Source organism: Camelina sativa, chromosome 6 (genome assembly GCF_030686135.1).
Source record: "Camelina sativa cultivar CO46 ecotype springtype chromosome 6, ASM3068613v1".
In the NCBI taxonomy this organism is placed as follows: Eukaryota; Viridiplantae; Streptophyta; class Magnoliopsida; order Brassicales; family Brassicaceae; genus Camelina; species Camelina sativa.
Genome location: NC_141885.1, coordinates 244,207 through 261,479, shown reverse-complemented (window position 1 = coordinate 261,479; position 17,273 = coordinate 244,207). Strand labels below are relative to the sequence as shown.

General features: G+C 36.0%; 2 protein-coding genes, 1 long non-coding RNA gene, 1 other non-coding gene and 1 pseudogene across 8 annotated transcripts; 3 read left to right on the top strand and 2 right to left on the bottom strand.

Annotated features, from left to right (window-relative positions):
• The first annotated feature begins 2,915 nt into the window (after positions 1 to 2,915).
• Positions 2,916 to 5,045, top strand: LOC104789880 (lipid phosphate phosphatase 1). 3 transcript variants are annotated; one of them, XM_010515521.3, is made up of 2 exons: positions 2,916 to 3,394; positions 3,941 to 5,045. In XM_010515521.3, exons 1-2 carry the CDS (start codon positions 3,344 to 3,346, stop codon positions 4,871 to 4,873), a joined length of 984 nt encoding a protein of 327 aa, XP_010513823.1. In that variant the 5' UTR covers positions 2,916 to 3,343; the 3' UTR covers positions 4,874 to 5,045. The 3 variants fall into 3 exon arrangements, with proteins under 3 accessions (XP_010513823.1, XP_087311705.1, XP_010513825.1); XM_087455579.1 differs by lacking the exon at positions 2,916 to 3,394 and adding an exon at positions 3,458 to 3,811; XM_010515523.2 differs by lacking the exon at positions 2,916 to 3,394 and adding an exon at positions 3,611 to 3,840.
• A 490-nt stretch (positions 5,046 to 5,535) lies between these two features.
• On the top strand, positions 5,536 to 10,543 carry LOC104789879 (amino-acid permease BAT1-like; annotated as a pseudogene). Its single transcript, XR_015560198.1, has 8 exons — positions 5,536 to 5,808; positions 6,211 to 6,468; positions 6,576 to 6,594; positions 6,681 to 6,900; positions 7,010 to 7,191; positions 7,280 to 7,569; positions 7,675 to 7,804; positions 10,081 to 10,543. The product of XR_015560198.1 is annotated as an amino-acid permease BAT1-like (transcript).
• LOC109133460 (uncharacterized) lies at positions 8,100 to 9,552 on the top strand. 2 transcript variants are annotated; one of them, XR_015560200.1, is made up of 3 exons: positions 8,100 to 8,237; positions 8,944 to 9,015; positions 9,415 to 9,552. It is a non-coding gene; the product is annotated as an uncharacterized LOC109133460 (long non-coding RNA). The 2 variants fall into 2 exon arrangements; XR_015560199.1 differs by having other exon boundaries at positions 9,386 to 9,523.
• Positions 10,544 to 10,679: 136 nt separating the features above from the next.
• Positions 10,680 to 10,753, bottom strand: TRNAN-GUU (transfer RNA asparagine (anticodon GUU)). Its single transcript has one exon. It is a non-coding gene; the product is annotated as a tRNA-Asn (tRNA).
• A 621-nt stretch (positions 10,754 to 11,374) lies between these two features.
• LOC104789878 (E3 ubiquitin-protein ligase RHA2B) lies at positions 11,375 to 12,282 on the bottom strand. Its single transcript, XM_010515516.3, has one exon. It carries the CDS (start codon positions 12,097 to 12,099, stop codon positions 11,641 to 11,643), a length of 459 nt encoding a protein of 152 aa, XP_010513818.1. The 5' UTR covers positions 12,100 to 12,282; the 3' UTR covers positions 11,375 to 11,640.
• Positions 12,283 to 17,273: the final 4,991 nt, after the last annotated feature.

Here is a 17,273-nt window from a genome sequence, read left to right as displayed (position 1 = left end):
GTGACCTATCTTGGCATTAACAGAGTACACGCCTGATTCTTTTGTGTAAGCCTTAATGTCACGTATATTTGACTTGTTTTTCTTCTCTTCTTTTTTTCTCGATTAATAATAATCTGCAAATAGACCATAAGGGATGTGTATATTGCATAGTTGGTGGGTGTGATAATTGAAAGAGGATTATGTATTGAAAAAAATAAATAAAAAAAGTGAAGGAAACTAAAAAAAAAATTAAGGATGAAACTATAAGAAAAAAGAGAAGATTGGGTCCAACCAACTCAGAGGTGGAACAAACAAACGAACAGCTCAGCCAAGGATGCTTTTTTTGCAGCTGGCTTACCTGAACAAACAAACGAACATCTTCCCTTTTTTTTAATACTTATATAGTAAATATTAAATTCGTTTTATTACAGTTGTTTTTTGGTAGTATTTTTTTTTTCCGAGATGTCGTCAAACACCTTCGGATTGACCTCTCTATCTCTCCGTTTGCCTTTTTTTTTTTCTTAGTATATTTTCTTTATAAAAAATTAAATTAGGATCCGCTAGATGTGCGACTTATAAAAATATATATTAAATAAAAATTTTAAAAGAATATATTATTTTTTGTAAATAAAATATATTTTTCAGAAATATATATATATATATATATATTCTTACTTAGAGATAAGTTTTTACTTTAATACACTAATTTAGACTTTTATATTTTAAAATTATTATTACGATTATTACAATAATCTAAAACTATATTATCAGTCACCAAAACTGTCAAATTAAAAAACGTTCCGCAACTTATTCATATTTTACATGGAGTTAACTCAACAAAACGTCATCTTATTAACATCCACATATAATTTTACAATATGTTTTACCACTAAAATTTTTTTTTTACATCCAAAAATATTTTATTGTTAAAGTTTGTTCTTTATCACCACTTATAAAGTGACTTTGTGAACAAATTAAACCAATCTTTGTTCATTTACTTTCAATTTGACATAGTTTCTTTTAACCACTAAAATTTGTTTGTGACAGTTTTTATAACCACTAAAATTTGTTTGTGACAGTTTTTATAACCACTACAATATTTCTTTAAAATTGTTTACTCAAAAACTATTGTGGGTAAAAAAAGAAAATATCTACGCGATTGCAATGAGTTTATGACCAACCCAACAAAATTTGAGAAATTGAAAAATAGTTAATTTGACATTATAAAATTAAAAATTAGAAGCACGATGATATATGAGTCTTATATAATTTAGAGATATAAAATATAAACTAAATAAACAATTTAAAATACTACAACATTAAAAAAAGTTAAGAAAAAATAAATATTGATCTTACATATCCTAAACTAAATATAAAAATTCAAAATAATATAAATAGATATTTTAAAATCATTACAAATTTGTAATAAGAAATCAAATTTAAATAGATAATATAACTAAAATCTAAAATTACTACAACATAATTAAATTAAAATAGAAAAATAAAGAATAAACAAATATTGATACTTAGTAGATTTCCTTTTTACAATAGGTTTATAACTTTTACTTGTAAATTTTTAGTTTTTTTTGTAATGTTTTAGTAAATTTAGAATTGACTCATGTCAGCATCTTATCTATAAAAATAACACGTGTCATAATCTTGTTAATGAGTAACTTTGACATCAAACTTTATATAATAAGCTTACTTATAACCTTAATTTTTTTTTTAAACTAACTTTAAAAAACCGTCCTAAATAAAAATGACAATATTTATTTATCCAGTGAAAGTATTTGCAGAGGCTACAATAGCAATAATCTTGACTGTCTTTATTCCTCATCAAATAAAATTTATAGCGTGCAGCATTGCACATACATGAGATTAAATATGTTTCTGTAGTGTCGTAAACATGTAAAAAGTTGAGGATTAAAAAAAAAAGAGATGCATCCAGTTTAAAAAGGCCACCCCACCTTGTTTATCTTCTCACCATTATGGTTATAAGTCAAGTTTTAAAACTTGTTTGTTGTATGCTTGCTTTATGGACAATGGTCGTAGTTTATTTTATTTTTCCTCGTGTGTAAGTTTGGTGTGCTTGGTTCCCTCTAAAAAAAAGATTGTAATCCTTCAATTTTATATAATGGAATGCTTGTTGGCAAAAAACAAAAAAAAGGCCAGACCACCTACTGGACCCACTCTGTAACGTATTACTCCAAGTCTCCAACTAGCCGTACTCTTTTCTTTTCTTAAAATCATAATAATAATTCGTTTTTGGTTTTCTGTAGTTATTTCTACCCTAATGCAATAAACAATACGTTATAAAAACAAGCAAAAAACGAATAAAAATAAAAATAAATAAGAAGGCTAAATTTATCAAAAAAATATCACTCTTATCTGATACTATCAAACTCAGTAGTATTCCTTCTATATCAGTCCCTCCTTACACAACAATTATTAATATCACACACAGACTACAAATATAAAATTGGTTGGTAAAAACTAAAAAGATAGCTAGCTGCAAAGGAAAATACGAGGCTGTTCTCGGGTCCGATTACGTGCTCCACAAACTCATGTTCGAATTATTTATTAGTTCAGCCATAGATTTGTTTGAAAGTCCATCGACGTCACGTCCGAGTCAAGTTGCCATGTATGTATTATGCAGACAAGAGTTGAGTTTGTGACTTGTATAGAGGGAGGGGATGGCTGGGCTTCCAAAATGATATATGGGCCGGGTATCAAAGTTTGGAAAATGGATATGACTCACAATCATCACTCGTAAAATAAAAATTTAAAAGATGTAAAAAAGAAAGGAGAGCAGTACTGAAGAAGGCCCAAATGAAGGAAGGCCCATGTTCTGATTTCCGAAACTTCCTAAAACATTACGGGGGGACCCACCACATCACGCGGCTGAGAAGAAGGCCAGATTAGACCGACGATTAACTGAAAAGTCAAACATACGATACGAGTTTCTTTCTTTCTTTCTTCAACCGTCGCCCGTCAGGTGGAAGGGAAACAAATATACCTTTTGAAGATAGAAAAGAAAAAAAAGAAGAGATATTTTGAAAATTTAACGAAAACACAAAACGCGTCTTCTTCTTCTTCTTCTTCTTCTTCTTCTTCTTCTTCTTCTTCTTCGCTCCTCTTTTCAAGTTCTTATAACACACAGTCATCGCACCAAATCAGATTTATTTCGTCTGCGTCGTCTCTTCTTTTTTTTAACTCCTAATAATAAGTTTCGATCCACATTCCTTTTTTTTTTTTTTTAATTTGAATCCCAAGTCTGAAGTCTCTCTCTCTCTCTCTCTCTCTCTCCCTATCTCTACTGGTCTATCATTTGGAGAAGCTTAATCGTGAGATCTTCACTTTCCCGATGACAATTGGATCGTTTTTCTCTTCTCTCAAGTTCTGGGGCACTTCTCAGGTAAACCCTCAAAGCGACTCTTCTCTGTTCCCTACTTCCTTCAAAATTATCCTCTCGTTTTTTTTTTTTTTAAATTTATTAATCATTATAAATTGAAAAAAATTAAAGTTTTCTTTATAAAGAAAAAAAAAACCCCAACTCGTTGCAAGTTTTAAAATAAAGTCAACGAAAACATTGTTAATGAAATACCCCTCCCCTGACTACAACACTGTGCTTAGCACAACGAATCGGACAGACAAAAACTTGCTGGATCCAATTGATGTCGTCGTGCCTTTGACAAAGTTCCTTTTTTTTTTTTTTTTTTTTTTCTGTTAAACACTTCTTTCTGCCTTTTTTTACAAATTTATTTTGTTCATCCGAGAGAGAGAGAGAGAGATGATGAATTGCATTCCCTTATTACTATCACCCAAACCGGAGGTTTCAATTCAAACCCTCCTCATCCCCAAGTATTACATACATTTCTTAGTTTGTTGTTTGGATCCAACAAAAACTAAATTAGGTTGTGGTTTGATTGTGATCGTACTTTCTGTTTTTCTTTTTGGGCAGGAGCAGCAGGAGCCACAGAGAGGGAGGATGCAAGAGATTGATCTTGGTGTTCACACTATCAAGAGCCATGGAGGGCGTGTCGCCTCTAAACACAAGCACGATTGGATCATACTCGTCATCTTGATTGCCATCGAGATCGGCCTCAACCTCATCTCTCCTTTCTACCGTTACGTCGGAAAGGACATGATGACTGACCTCAAGTACCCTTTCAAGGACAACACCGTCCCCGTCTGGTCTGTCCCCGTCTACGCCGTGCTTCTTCCCATCCTAGTCTTCGTCTGCTTCTACCTGAAAAGGACATGTGTGTACGATCTGCACCACAGCATCCTCGGTCTGCTCTTCTCTGTTCTGATTACTGGTGTCATCACCGACTCCATCAAGGTCGCCACCGGACGCCCTCGTCCTAACTTCTACTGGCGCTGCTTCCCCGACGGCAAAGAGCTGTATGATGCCTTGGGTGGTGTGATCTGCCACGGCAAATCAGGTGAGGTCAAGGAAGGCCACAAGAGCTTCCCGAGCGGACACACCTCCTGGTCCTTTGCGGGGCTCACCTTCCTCTCCCTCTACCTCTCTGGCAAAATCAAGGCCTTCAACGGAGAAGGACACGTGGCTAAGCTCTGCCTCGTGATCTTCCCTCTGCTCGCCGCTTGCCTTGTTGGGATATCTCGTGTGGATGACTACTGGCACCACTGGCAAGACGTCTTCGCCGGAGCTCTCATCGGATCCCTTGTAGCCGCCTTCTGCTACCGTCAGTTCTACCCTAACCCTTACCATGAAGAAGGATGGGGTCCCTACGCATATTTCAAGGCAGCTCAAGAACGAGGAGTCCCTATGACCTCCCAAAACGGAGATGCCTTGAGGACAATGTCTCTGCAGATGGATTCAACTTCTCTAGAAAACATGGAATCTGGCACTTCAACTGCTCCCAGATGATGATCCTTCTTCTATTCCATTATTTGATTCATTATTTGGTTTTTTCATTTTGGTTGTTTGTGAGATTGTGGATGGTACGGTATAGCTACGTTTACGTATGTATGTATGTATGTGTATTCAACCCTCTACTTAAAACCCTTGCATTTGTAAATGTACTCTCTCATTTTTGGCTTTTCGACCTTTTTTTTTTTTTTTTTTTTTTTTTTAAGTAGAGAGACAAATTTATTTTGATAAAATTCTAAAATATAGTTTGAGTTGGGCTTTCACAATGCGTAAAGGTTGAGAGTTAGGGGGATTATGTTCATGATAGTATGTGCTGGATCTAAGTGGACGATAAGGGAGCAATTTCCACCGTTGAAAACTGAAGAGAAGTTGATCCTCTCGTAACTGAGAGCCATCCGAATGAAGGCTGAGCCCACACGGCTCTATTCTATTGAACACGGCATTTACATGTCGTGGTCGAATTAATTTTTGAAAGAAAGTCATCTTTAACAAAATAAACTACCGTTAAAAATGATATAGATCACATTGTATAGGATGAATAACCTTTTTTTTTTTATTTTGTAATAAACTAATAATGTCTACTGCAATAGTTTTGTTTGTCACAAATTCACAATATGGAATGGTAATGGTGTGGTATGAGGACCAAGAAAATTTGTCAACTAGAGTAGGATGGTCAAAGACTCTTAACGGTTTTTTATGACTCGAGTTTTACAAATAAAATATTTTGTCTTAAAATCTATAAAAAAGGTAAAAGAAATAAAATAAACTTTGGAGCAGAAAAAATATCTCATCCGGAAGAATCAGACAAACTAACAAGTGTGGACTCCGAGGATTATGGGCGGAAACTCTGGCGATTATCATCCCGCCATGGATTCCGGTCAAGTCCGCCTCAAGGAGCTCGGCTACAAGCAAGAGCTTAAGCGTGATCTCTCGTCTGTCTCCGCTCTTGATTTCTTCTTCTTGTAGACAGGTCCGCCTCTTCACCCATTCTTATGATATATGGGTGTTGGGTCTCCATATTTTTTGAGATTTTTAATAACAAAAATAGGCCTCAAAAAATATTTTTACTACAAAATAAGTCTCAATTTTATGAAAGTTATAGATTTGATCTCAAGTTTTAAATTTATCTACTTTTTTATTGTAAAAATAAATTTCATTTTCCGAAATTTTAAAATTTAGTTTCAATTTTATTTTTTTATCTATAAAATCTATTAAAAAATAATTGTTTTGTATTGGCTATAAATTTCACTGGACTGGCCTGCTTGTAGATTTCAATTTCTGTAAGTTTTTTTTTTTTTTTTTTTTTTTAAACAATGGTTAGATATTATTCTCAGGGTCTTCTCCAATTTCACCATCTCCTTCTCCATCATATCGGTGCTCACGGGGATCACCACCTACAACACGGGCTTGAGGTTCGGCGGCACCGTCACTCTTGTCTACGGATGGTTCGTGGCTGGCTCCTTCACAATGTGTGTTGGCTTATCGATGGCCGAGATCTGCTCCTCTTACCCAACCTCCGGGGGTCTCTACTACTGGAGTGCTATGCTCGCCGGCCCTCGATGGGCTCCACTTGCCTCTTGGATGACCGGCTGGTACGGAAAATATCGAATTTGTTGTAATTGTAATTTGAATTTTTGAAATGGAATCAGTCACTCTCTGATTGATATTCGATGTTGTTGCTTTTCAAAATAATTTTCAGGTTCAACATCGTTGGTCAGGTGATCCTACTATCAGGCAAGGCTTCACTTTTTTATTTTATTAGATCACTGTTTAGGCTAAAAGTACGGTTTGTTTTAATATGCAGTGGGCTGTTACGGCGAGCGTTGACTTCTCTCTGGCACAGCTGATCCAGGTGATCGTGCTTCTCTCCACCGGCGGTAGAAACGGCGGCGGATATGAAGGTTCCGACTACGTTGTGATTGGCATCCATGGCGGAATCCTCTTCATCCATGCTCTTCTCAACAGTCTCCCCATCTCCGTCTTGTCTTTCATTGGACAGCTTGCTGCTCTCTGGAATCTCCTCGGTACCCACCCGTCTCTTTCTTTCTCTTTTGTAACTTAGTGTGTAAGTTTCATACCATACCCTGCTCTCTTATCAACACAAGTAACAACAGTGATATATCCCACCACCAGGGGTTTTGGTGCTCATGATTCTGATTCCTTTGGTTTCTACGGAAAGAGCCACCACTAAGTTTGTCTTCACCAATTTCAACACTGATAATGACCTCGGCATCACCAGCTACGCTTACATATTCGTTCTGGGGCTCCTCATGAGCCAGTACACCATTACAGGGTATGATGCCTCTGCCCACATGGTCAGTCTCCACACTTAACAAGTCATATTTTTTATTTTGTCTATACGTCGTCATGATGGAACCAAAAAAAAAAATTGCAAAATTGCAGACAGAGGAGATGGTCTACGCAGACAAGAACGGGCCAAGAGGAATAATCAGTGCAATTGGGATATCGATTATCTTTGGATGGGGTTATATTTTGGGCATAAGCTATGCCGTCACAGACATACCTTCCCTTCTGAGTGACACCAACAACTCTGGTGGGTACGCCATTGCTGAGATCTTCTACTTAGCTTTCAAAAATAGGTTTGGGAGCGGTACTGGTGGAATCGTGTGCTTAGGCATTGTAGCCGTTGCTGTGTTTTTCTGCGGCATGAGCTCTGTCACCAGCAATTCCAGGTATATATATATATATATATATATATTCATCTTTGCTTAATTATTATACTGCGTTTTCTGCATTTACCGGGTTTGATCATTTGCATTCATGTTTGGGTTAATCAGAATGGCTTAGGCGTTTTCGAGAGACGGAGCAATGCCATTGTCGCTGTTATGGCACAAAGTGAACAGCAAAGAGGTCCTCATTAATGCAGTTTGGCTCTCTGTCCTCATATCATTCTGTATGGCCCTCACCGTAAGACTATCCTCATTGGTAGTCCTTAGATGTTTTTTAGTAAATTTCTTAGGTATAGTTTTTAATTGTTAATGAAACAAAAGCTTAAAGATTGAAAGAAACGATTCTTATTTTAGGATCAAAAGAAACGTTTCTTGGTGGACAGGTGGCGCGATGAGATTAATTTGGTAAATTTTATTTGGCATTTCTCTTTCTTTTTCGTGTGTTCTCTCTTCTCTCTCTCGCTCTGTCGAAGGCAAAGGCGATTCACATTGAATTTTTTCTTCTCTTCCAATAGATTTTTTTCTTCTCTTCCAATTGATTCCCACGTCTGATTCTCCATGGATTCGGCGTCGATTTGGTTCCGGTGAAGCAGACGGATTTGATTCCGGTGAAGATCGATCTGTCGAAACCCTAATATTTGGGGAAGATTCAAGCACTTCGATTGCGTTAGGTAATTGACTCAATCTTAATTTATTTATGTATTTGCGCGTTATTTGCGAGTTAGAAGAGTTTTATTTGTGAGTTAGAAGAGTTTCATTTGCGAGTTAGAAGAGTTTCATCAATTGTTTGTTTTGTATGTTTATAAATCATGGATATAGGATTCGTTTTTGTTTAAATTCCATGGGTTTTGAGTCCATATAAGTCTGCTTGGAAGTAATTGAAAAAGTGAGAAATGATGCATATGATCCGATTAGTCAAGAGTGTAGAACTCTGTATTTGGTTAGATGGTTGGTTGATTCTGAGTTTTTGTGTTTGTTTTATGAGTGTTATGAGTTGATCTATGTAATAGTCCGAGTGCTTTATGAGTATTATGAGTTATAGTTTCATTGTTTTGATATGTATCGGACTTTGTGGTTCATTGTTTTGATATTATGAGTTATAGTTTCATTGTTTTGATATGTATTCAAACTCTGTAAACCAGCCTCTGTGGTTCATTACCAGCCTATGTGGTTCATAAGCAAACTGTAAATTGTTTTTTCATAGTCGGATTGAGTTAGTAGTTGGTTGTTGGTTGTTGTGTCTTTAATGGATGTCTTTACACAATTGGTATTAAGACTCATGTACTTGTATTTATGCTTTAATGGATGTCTTTACACAGTTAGTTTCATTACACAGTTAGTTTCATTCTAACCATTTCTTGTTTCTTATTTTGTGAGTTTCTTTTAGTTGAGCTCAAGCAAGTCACAGTTAAGGCGACAAGGAAACAACATTTCAACCAACCGAAAGAGGTAAATATACACCTAACTGGTTAGAAACCAATTGATTGCTTTGTTTGTTTGGTAGTATCTATTTTGGGGTAGTGAGTTATAGCATGACTGTTTATTTGTGCTCCTATGTGTACTTCTTTGTGACTAGGTTGTCATTAGTATTAATTGGTGGTTGTTCTGTCATTAATGGAAGTGACTAGGTAGTGTATTCATTGTGTCTTTGGTGTCGAAAATTAATTGTAACTCCAATATACTTCACCTTATAAACTAAGCTTTTCTTGATCTTTAAACCACAAACCCAAATATTTTCCAAGCATACCGTTTTTCTTTTCTTTCCATATTCTTCTAAATCCCATTTGCTACTATGGAGTCTGACCATGATCTAAATCAGTCCACAAATTTTGTGGGACTTATGAATAGTCAGCAGGGGAGTGGCTATCCTCAAACCATTTCTTTTGATTCCCTCTACCCAAATATACCTACTCTTTCGTCCCCAGTTCTTCTCTTTAGTTCCCAAGTCAGTTCCGCAGCTTCCCCAAGTGAAGACACAACTGCAAATCGTAGGGAAAGAAGGAAATGGACACCTTCTGATGATCGGATTCTCATTAACGGGTGGTTAAACACCAGCAAGGATGATGTGAAAGGCAATGATCAGAAGGGCAGAACCTTCTGGAAAAGGGTTGATGATTATTTTTCAAATATGTTTCATGTTTAATTAAATATGTTTCTATGTTTTATTTCATGTTGTGTGTTATGTTTTTGTTTTTTTAATGTTTTGTGTTTTAATTTTAAATGTTGTATGTTATTTTATGTTTTTATTATTAAAATATGTTTCTATGATATATAAAATAATTTCAAATATTTAAGTTATTTATTATTATTTTACTATATTTATTACTAAGAAACACCTAAACTTCGTTCTACCAATAATCAACAAAATTTTCTTTTTCTCTTAACAAAGTTTCTTCTCCCCTTTTTATTATTAAAAATTGTCTTAAGAAACAACTAAGAAACACACTAATGAGGATAGTCTAAGTCTCTCTCTGTGTTGGGATTACTGTTTGATTAACGAGATGAAACTGGCAGTCCCTAGGGAGCATAGTGGCGTTCCAAGCAATGGTGTCGATAGCAACGATTGGACTATACATAGCGTACGCAATCCCGATCATTTTGAGAGTGACGCTTGCACGCAACACCTTTGTGCCTGGACCATTCAGCCTGGGGAGGTACGGAATGCTAGTCGGGTGGGTGGCAGTCGTTTGGGTTGCAACCATCTCCGTCCTCTTCTCATTGCCTGTAGCATATCCAATAACAGCGGAGACACTCAACTACACTCCAGTAGCGGTTGCTGGTTTGGTGGCCATAACCCTCTCATATTGGCTTCTCAGCGCCCGGCACTGGTTTACGGGTCCTGTCTCCAATATTCTTAGCTGAAACAACATTTCAATCGTTATAGTAAAGCCATTCAAACTGACTCTTTTTTGTTTTTTTTATGTACAACACACAAGCAACAACATCTCAGTAATCTCGCATTTTCCCTATTTAATCACTACTGCTCTAAACTTTAAACAAATGAAGTACTTACTAAAAATAACTAACACAAAAGTGTTGTTTGTGTACGGGCCTCGGGGAAGCCCATCAAAGAAAACTAAGGCCTGACAAGACGACCTAAAGGGGAAAAAAGTCGCTGTAAGAAGGGGTTGAACCTCCGACCATGTGGTTAACAGCCACACACTCTAACCAACTGAGCTATTCCAGCATTCTTATTATTTGAGTTAGTTTGAATATTATCAACTCTTAATAAAACTATAAACTATTCAAGAAAACGAATGCCAGCGTATTGTGTTACAAAATGAGGTGCTCTCATATTTTCTTGGAGAAATCATAATAAATATTCTCCTACCATTCACTTGAATAGCAATAAATGCGGAGTGAGGAAACGAGAACAAAGTCCGCAAGATTCAAGCCCAGTATGTTGTTGTTGATGTTTCCCAGGACGGAGGCATATCCAAAAACCAAATACAACCAGAAACTAAGATGTCAGCAAGACTAGATGTGATAGTAGGCAAGAAAGAGAGGAGAGGAGACATGAAAGACAAATGGCTCGGATCGGAAATCTCAACAGCTTAACTAAAAAAGTCCTCTTTTCATTCTCTTATGTAGATGTCAAAACAACCCTAAAGGGATCCCTTAACTCACTAATTGTCAAAATGGTAACAATTCTTGTCTAAACTCTCCTAATGGATAACAGATAGAGAGAGAGAGAAGTACGCAAAATGAATTACTACTAGTTGTCAATCTTCTGCGAAAATATTTAGCATATTGCAAGCTTGGATTACTACTACTCTATTTCAAGTTTCAACCCAAAAAAATAAAGAAATTAATAAAAAAAGATTCGATTCATCTAAAAACAATAAGACTAAATTTAATACTAAAAATTTACATGAAACCTGAAGAAGAAAGGACCTCTCCGATCTGAGGGGATTCCTAAAAAAAAAAAAAAAAAAAAAAAAAAACGAGAGAGAGAAGGGGAGACTTTGAAGAATCTTCTTTAAGTGACGAAGAAAGAGGAGAAAGGGCGGCGAGATAAAAAAACATCCTCGGGGGCTGCCTCCATCTTCTTCTTTAATTTCTTTGAACTACTGTTCACATATGAGATGATGGAGTAGTGGTGGTTGAGCCAAGATGGAAGGGTGAGATCGCCGCCGCCGTATCATCAGTACTTCCACGACATGGACGAGGTAGCAGCAATGGAGATCTGCAAAGCGGGCAATTGAAGTTGAGATGTTGGAGCCAGCCCTCCAAACACTGCTTATGGAAGACGTGTCTGCAATCGAGCTTCCTCACTTCTTCTCCGGTCTTGAGTGTGGACAGGCACACGATACAGTCGGAGGATGCGTTATCGGCGTAGCGGTAGGAGAAGAGGCGGTTAAGGTTGAGCTGGTCGGCGAGGGCGCTGATGTTTGAGAGTCCAGAGGTAACAACGGGGGCGGAAGGGAGGAGGAGAAGAGAGCGGACGTGCCTGAAGAAAGTGGCGAGGAGAGCGACCAGCATCAGAGGGATCGAATCGGAGGATACGTCGGAGAGCTGACCTTGTAGTCCCATTTCCACTCTTTTTTTTTGCTTCTTTATTATAATTGATTTATTTTTTTCTTTTATGTTTGGTTTTGTTGCATATATGCTCTTCTTTCTTTCTTCCTCTTCTTCTTTATATGGATTAGTGTGGACGAAGACGAGAAGAGAAGAAGATGAGAGCAGAGAGAAGAGACAGAGACAAATATGACACAGGCCACGTGTTATGGGACCCTCTGTTTTTGCTTTTTGTTAAGCCCCTTTCGCTTTCAGTCCTTTTCATTTTTTTCTTCTGTTTTCATACTTTCCTCCCCGCTATCTTGTTTGTTTGACAAACATGCCCCAGAACATTTTACTTTTTCATTTCTCCCCTCCTTTCTCCCTCAAATTTCTTTCGGTTTTATTGGAAGGAGAGATCAGAGAAGTGAGAGAGAATAATTAATTACAGACTCAATTAGAAGAGTCAAAAGTAAATGATGCTTGTGTTGTTGAATTCACACGGACGAGGATGATTGATGACTGTATATCTATCTATCTATCTATCTATCTATAAAGTCTAGCCTACCTCCAATTAAAATCTCTATGGCCCCTTCTCCTCCAATTTTATTCTCCATTACTCCCACTTATTTTTGTTACCCTTTTTTAATGAAAAAACAAAACTGCTCTTTTAACAATTTTTAAAAGAAAATTGAACATCTAGTTGTACTCCACATGTCCCTAGTTATACTAGTTGCATCTTAGTTATACTTTAGTTGTATCTCGCATAATGGGATTCGAATCCTAAGCGCACGCGCGTATGCATAGAACTCACAACTATTGAACTACTGTATTTTTCGTTGAATACATATTGATTTAATTATATTTAACGTAATAACTTTTATTAAAGGTAATATTGTTTTTTTACCATTCGGAGCTAAATATGATGAAATTAGAGGAGAAAGGGCAAAAGAGATTTTAGTCCGCCTAGCTCCTCCGGATCCCAAAAGACCAAACAAAATTAATAAGGGCCTTCAATTTCAATCATCGAGTTTTGGAACCTTTAGACAAAACAGAGAAGCCAACAAAAAAAAAAAACTGGAAAAATAAAATGATGATGGGCATCTCCTATTCTATTGTGTCGCGGTTCCTTGTGTAATTGTGTTGCGTGGAAAATCATCAATCATGGTAACAATAAAGTACCAACATCCAACAAACACTACATGTTCTTTTCTCATTCGTCGCATTATTAACCCCAACCAACAAGACACTCTAACTGTTCTGTACCTCTTACGAGTTACTACACTGTTCGTGGAGTATTATTACATGACAATGCCACCACTTACTAGTTTAGTTTTACATTTTTTAATCATAAATCCAATAACAATACTTTAGTAAGGAAAAAGATGTTTTGATTTCCCTGTCAAAGATATTCCTTCTCCAACGCACTACAAAATTAATGCTCATAGATTAAATTTCTCAGAATGCCCAAATTTTTTTTAGTTAAAGGGAATGCAATTTTATAAATTAGTGTCCAAATGGACTATTTCCGGATTTAAGCCCATACAAAATCCCAAAAGGCCCAATCCACAAACATCAAACCGAACTAAACCATCTAATACAAAACCGACCTGGGTTCACGAACCGAACTAAACTGGACGACATGAAACTCTAATCTATAACTGAAAGACACAGTTGCAGCCGCCGACCATAGACTACAGATACTCGCTGAAGTGGGACTTCCGGTGAGCCTGGACGGCGCGAGTTGAACGGAGATGGTAATCCAGGATCCGTTGCCATCCCGCCACCGTAGAGCCATTTTGAGAAGGAAGAAGAAAACCGATCTTGTTTTTGTCGAGGAATTCCTTGCGCAGTCGTGAGAGAGCAAAGCAGTAGGGAGTAGATCGGGAGACCTTTGACGGTGGCTTAGCCTCACCAGACCGCAGACTACCTCCCCCATCGTACAACAGTCCCATGAAACCTCCAGAATCTCCAATCGCCCGACCTAACCACCTTCCTCTCTCGTTCCTTGCCGGGAAACCTCCTTCTTCCACTCCGCGTAGCTACACTGCCGGTAGAGCTCTTACCGTCGGTGTCTCGCAGATGCTTCTCCTCGCCATAGCTCCCTTGATTTTGATCAGATTGTTTCGCCGAGATGATACCACATACCACGGATGAAGAATCATGAGCTTCGGAGTTCTCGTCGTCGCCGGAATCGACGGAGAACTCCACCATCGGTGCAAGAAGTCGTGCTCAGAAAAGGAGGAATTTTGAAAGAGAAATCACCGCGAGTGAGATCCACGCGACGCTCTCTCTCGACTTTTTCTAACTTTTTGTTTTGAATTGCCCAAATTGCATGAAATAGTATCCAATTATGTCGACCTTCATCATTATGGTATTATTTATTACTATTTTGTTTGACACACTACAAAACCTCAGCTAATTTAATTAATTAAGTAGCATGTTTCAATTACTATTTTTTAAAAACGGCTTCATTTAACAATAATTCATCCATCTACGTCTTGTTTATAGATATTGATTTACTCAAGTGTAGAACATTGGAGAAGAAGCATTTCAGGAATATAAAAAGGAAGTGGGCGGTTTGTGGATTATTCTTAATCAACAACTGACAGGGAACCAACTAATTTTATATATAGATTAGCATTAGCATTAAATTAGATAGCTCTATTCATTTCTGGTTACTTGCCGAAGATTTTAGCATGATCCTCGCCTCGCTTCTTGTCTCCCCTGTGACGCATATCTTAGCTAGCTACTTGTATATTTTTCTCTAATACTAATCCACTTAATTACATATGTTTGATCTTGATTAGTCCTATTGACGCAAAATTCTAGTATTCGTTCACTTCCTGCTTGAATGATCGATCATAAGCTTCTTTAAAAAAAAAAAAATATAATTACTACTATTATTTTGTCCAGAGAAAACAAAATTAAAATTAAAATAGAAAGTGAAGGTAGGTGTCCCGCCGTCCAAAAGTTTGTGGAAATGGAGATTAGCCAACCAGCAACAACCACATCGACTCTCTTTGACCTAATTATTTGACCCTCTCTCCACTTAATCTACATCATAAATTCATAATAAGCACTAAATCTTACCCACTTACCATCTCTCGTCACCTAGCGAGACAATTTGTCTGTGTCGTTGTTTTTCTTATAATTGTTAAATACAATTTCAACTTGTTTTTTTCTTTTTCTTTAAGGAGCCAAGAACTATAATCTTAAGGAGGAACTATACTACATCCATTTAAATTTTAGACGGGATGATCGATCAAAGTTTTAAAATGATTTATGCTATGCTTTTCACATAACCAAGAAACCAAACCCAGTTTCATTATTGTTTATCCACCGTCCACGTACGCATGTTGTTGTAGATAATTAACATCGATGTAAATTTGTGTACAAACAATGAAAAAGTCAAATAAAGAGAAGATGGATAAAGCACAAGTAAGAATTGCCAAACTAAACAACAAGCGTACGTGGTCCTATCACCTTTTGCTATCCCCACGCACCAAACTAGTCAGGCAGTCAACAATACTCAATAGGTTCCATTACAAGACAAACATATAACTCAAGTCTTATTATTATTATTATTATTATTTTTGCCGAGAAACACTAACTACCTTGTTTCTATATTTTAATCGTTGTTACATTATGGAGCGTGGCGAAGTGTGAACACAAACACCGAGAAAGATCTGATGAGAGTCAATCCTTTCTTCTGGGTGACATGTGCATGTGAACTGTATCAAGACGCGTTTGGAGTTTATCGTTTAAAAATCATTAGATTTCATATGCATGACCAAAGTGTTATTCAAAGATCTTCACCAACAGCTTAGATATGTATATATATACTATAAGACGCAGGGGCAGTGTATAGAATTGTCTAGAAGAAGTAGGTGAATTATGATGAGTAGCTAATGAGCATATGAGATCAGGCAATGGATTGGAATTTGGAACTTTAGGCATGTTTGAAAAAAAAAGTTTCAAATTTGTCTTAAAATATGAAAAATACACGAGTTCTTAGATACTCCTTTTACAACTAAGATTGACATTTTTAATAATAATTTTTTTCTCCACCAAAACCCTTAAAACACATATTTTGTTTTGGTTTTGTTTTTTTTGCCCATGCAATTAGAAAAGGGAGAAAACGAGCAACAAAAGTGAATAAAGAGAGAAAAACCATATCCTAATTAGAAGGTACATATTCAAGTATTTTTCGTTAATTTATTGGACGTTGTACCATATCCTAAATTTTTAATGTTCATCTCTTAAAACCGTATTCTAATGTGCGTTAGAGCAACTCCAACAGACCCTTAAACCCTCAAAATTTGAAGGTTTTTAGTTCCAACAGACCCTTAAACCTTTAATTTGTAAGGGTTTGAATAGTGAACCTTCAAATTTGAGGGTGCACTATTCAACCCCTTAAAATTTTATGTATATTTCATTTTAGTCTTTATAACTTTTCTATCTTACAAATATTTCTAAATAAGTTTAATTGTTTGAAATCTATCTATATAAATTCAATTGTTTGATTTATATCTATATACATTCTATTATTTGAAATATATCTATATAAATTTATTATTTGAATATATCTATGGAAATAATTATATTGAATAACTTTATATTTTACATGTAGTTTTATTTTATATTTTATATATATATATATTATATGTTGTTTTATCATAGAAGGTATTGTATTTTATTAATATTGTTTGATATATTTTTTCATTGTGTATTTTATATTTATCTATGAAAGTTTTGTGATTATAACAAATTATTAGTAAGATTGTGGACTATAATGTAAATAGAAAAATTTTTAAAAATAAATTTGAGGATGTACCATTGGAGTAAATCACATTCAAACCTTTATTTTGAAGATGAACTCCCTTTAAAATGAAGGCATTGTTGGAGATGCCCTTACAACACACAACAAAAGACTAGGGACTAGAGAAAATGAGTGACAATGGGCGTTTATAATCGATCGAATATAATTGAAGCACCTGAACATATATAGTCTTGAATTTTGTTGTTGTTGTAAATTTAAATTTTACATGTGCATGTAAATTATGGCATGTAGGCTGTAGTTTTAGAAAACTTCTAATAAATGAAATAGTGTACTTAAAAAATTTAGTGTAACAGCTGTTCCTAATAATAGACAGATTTGGAAAAAATCATATACATAAAATTAAGGTTTTACTCTCTGCTTATTGGTC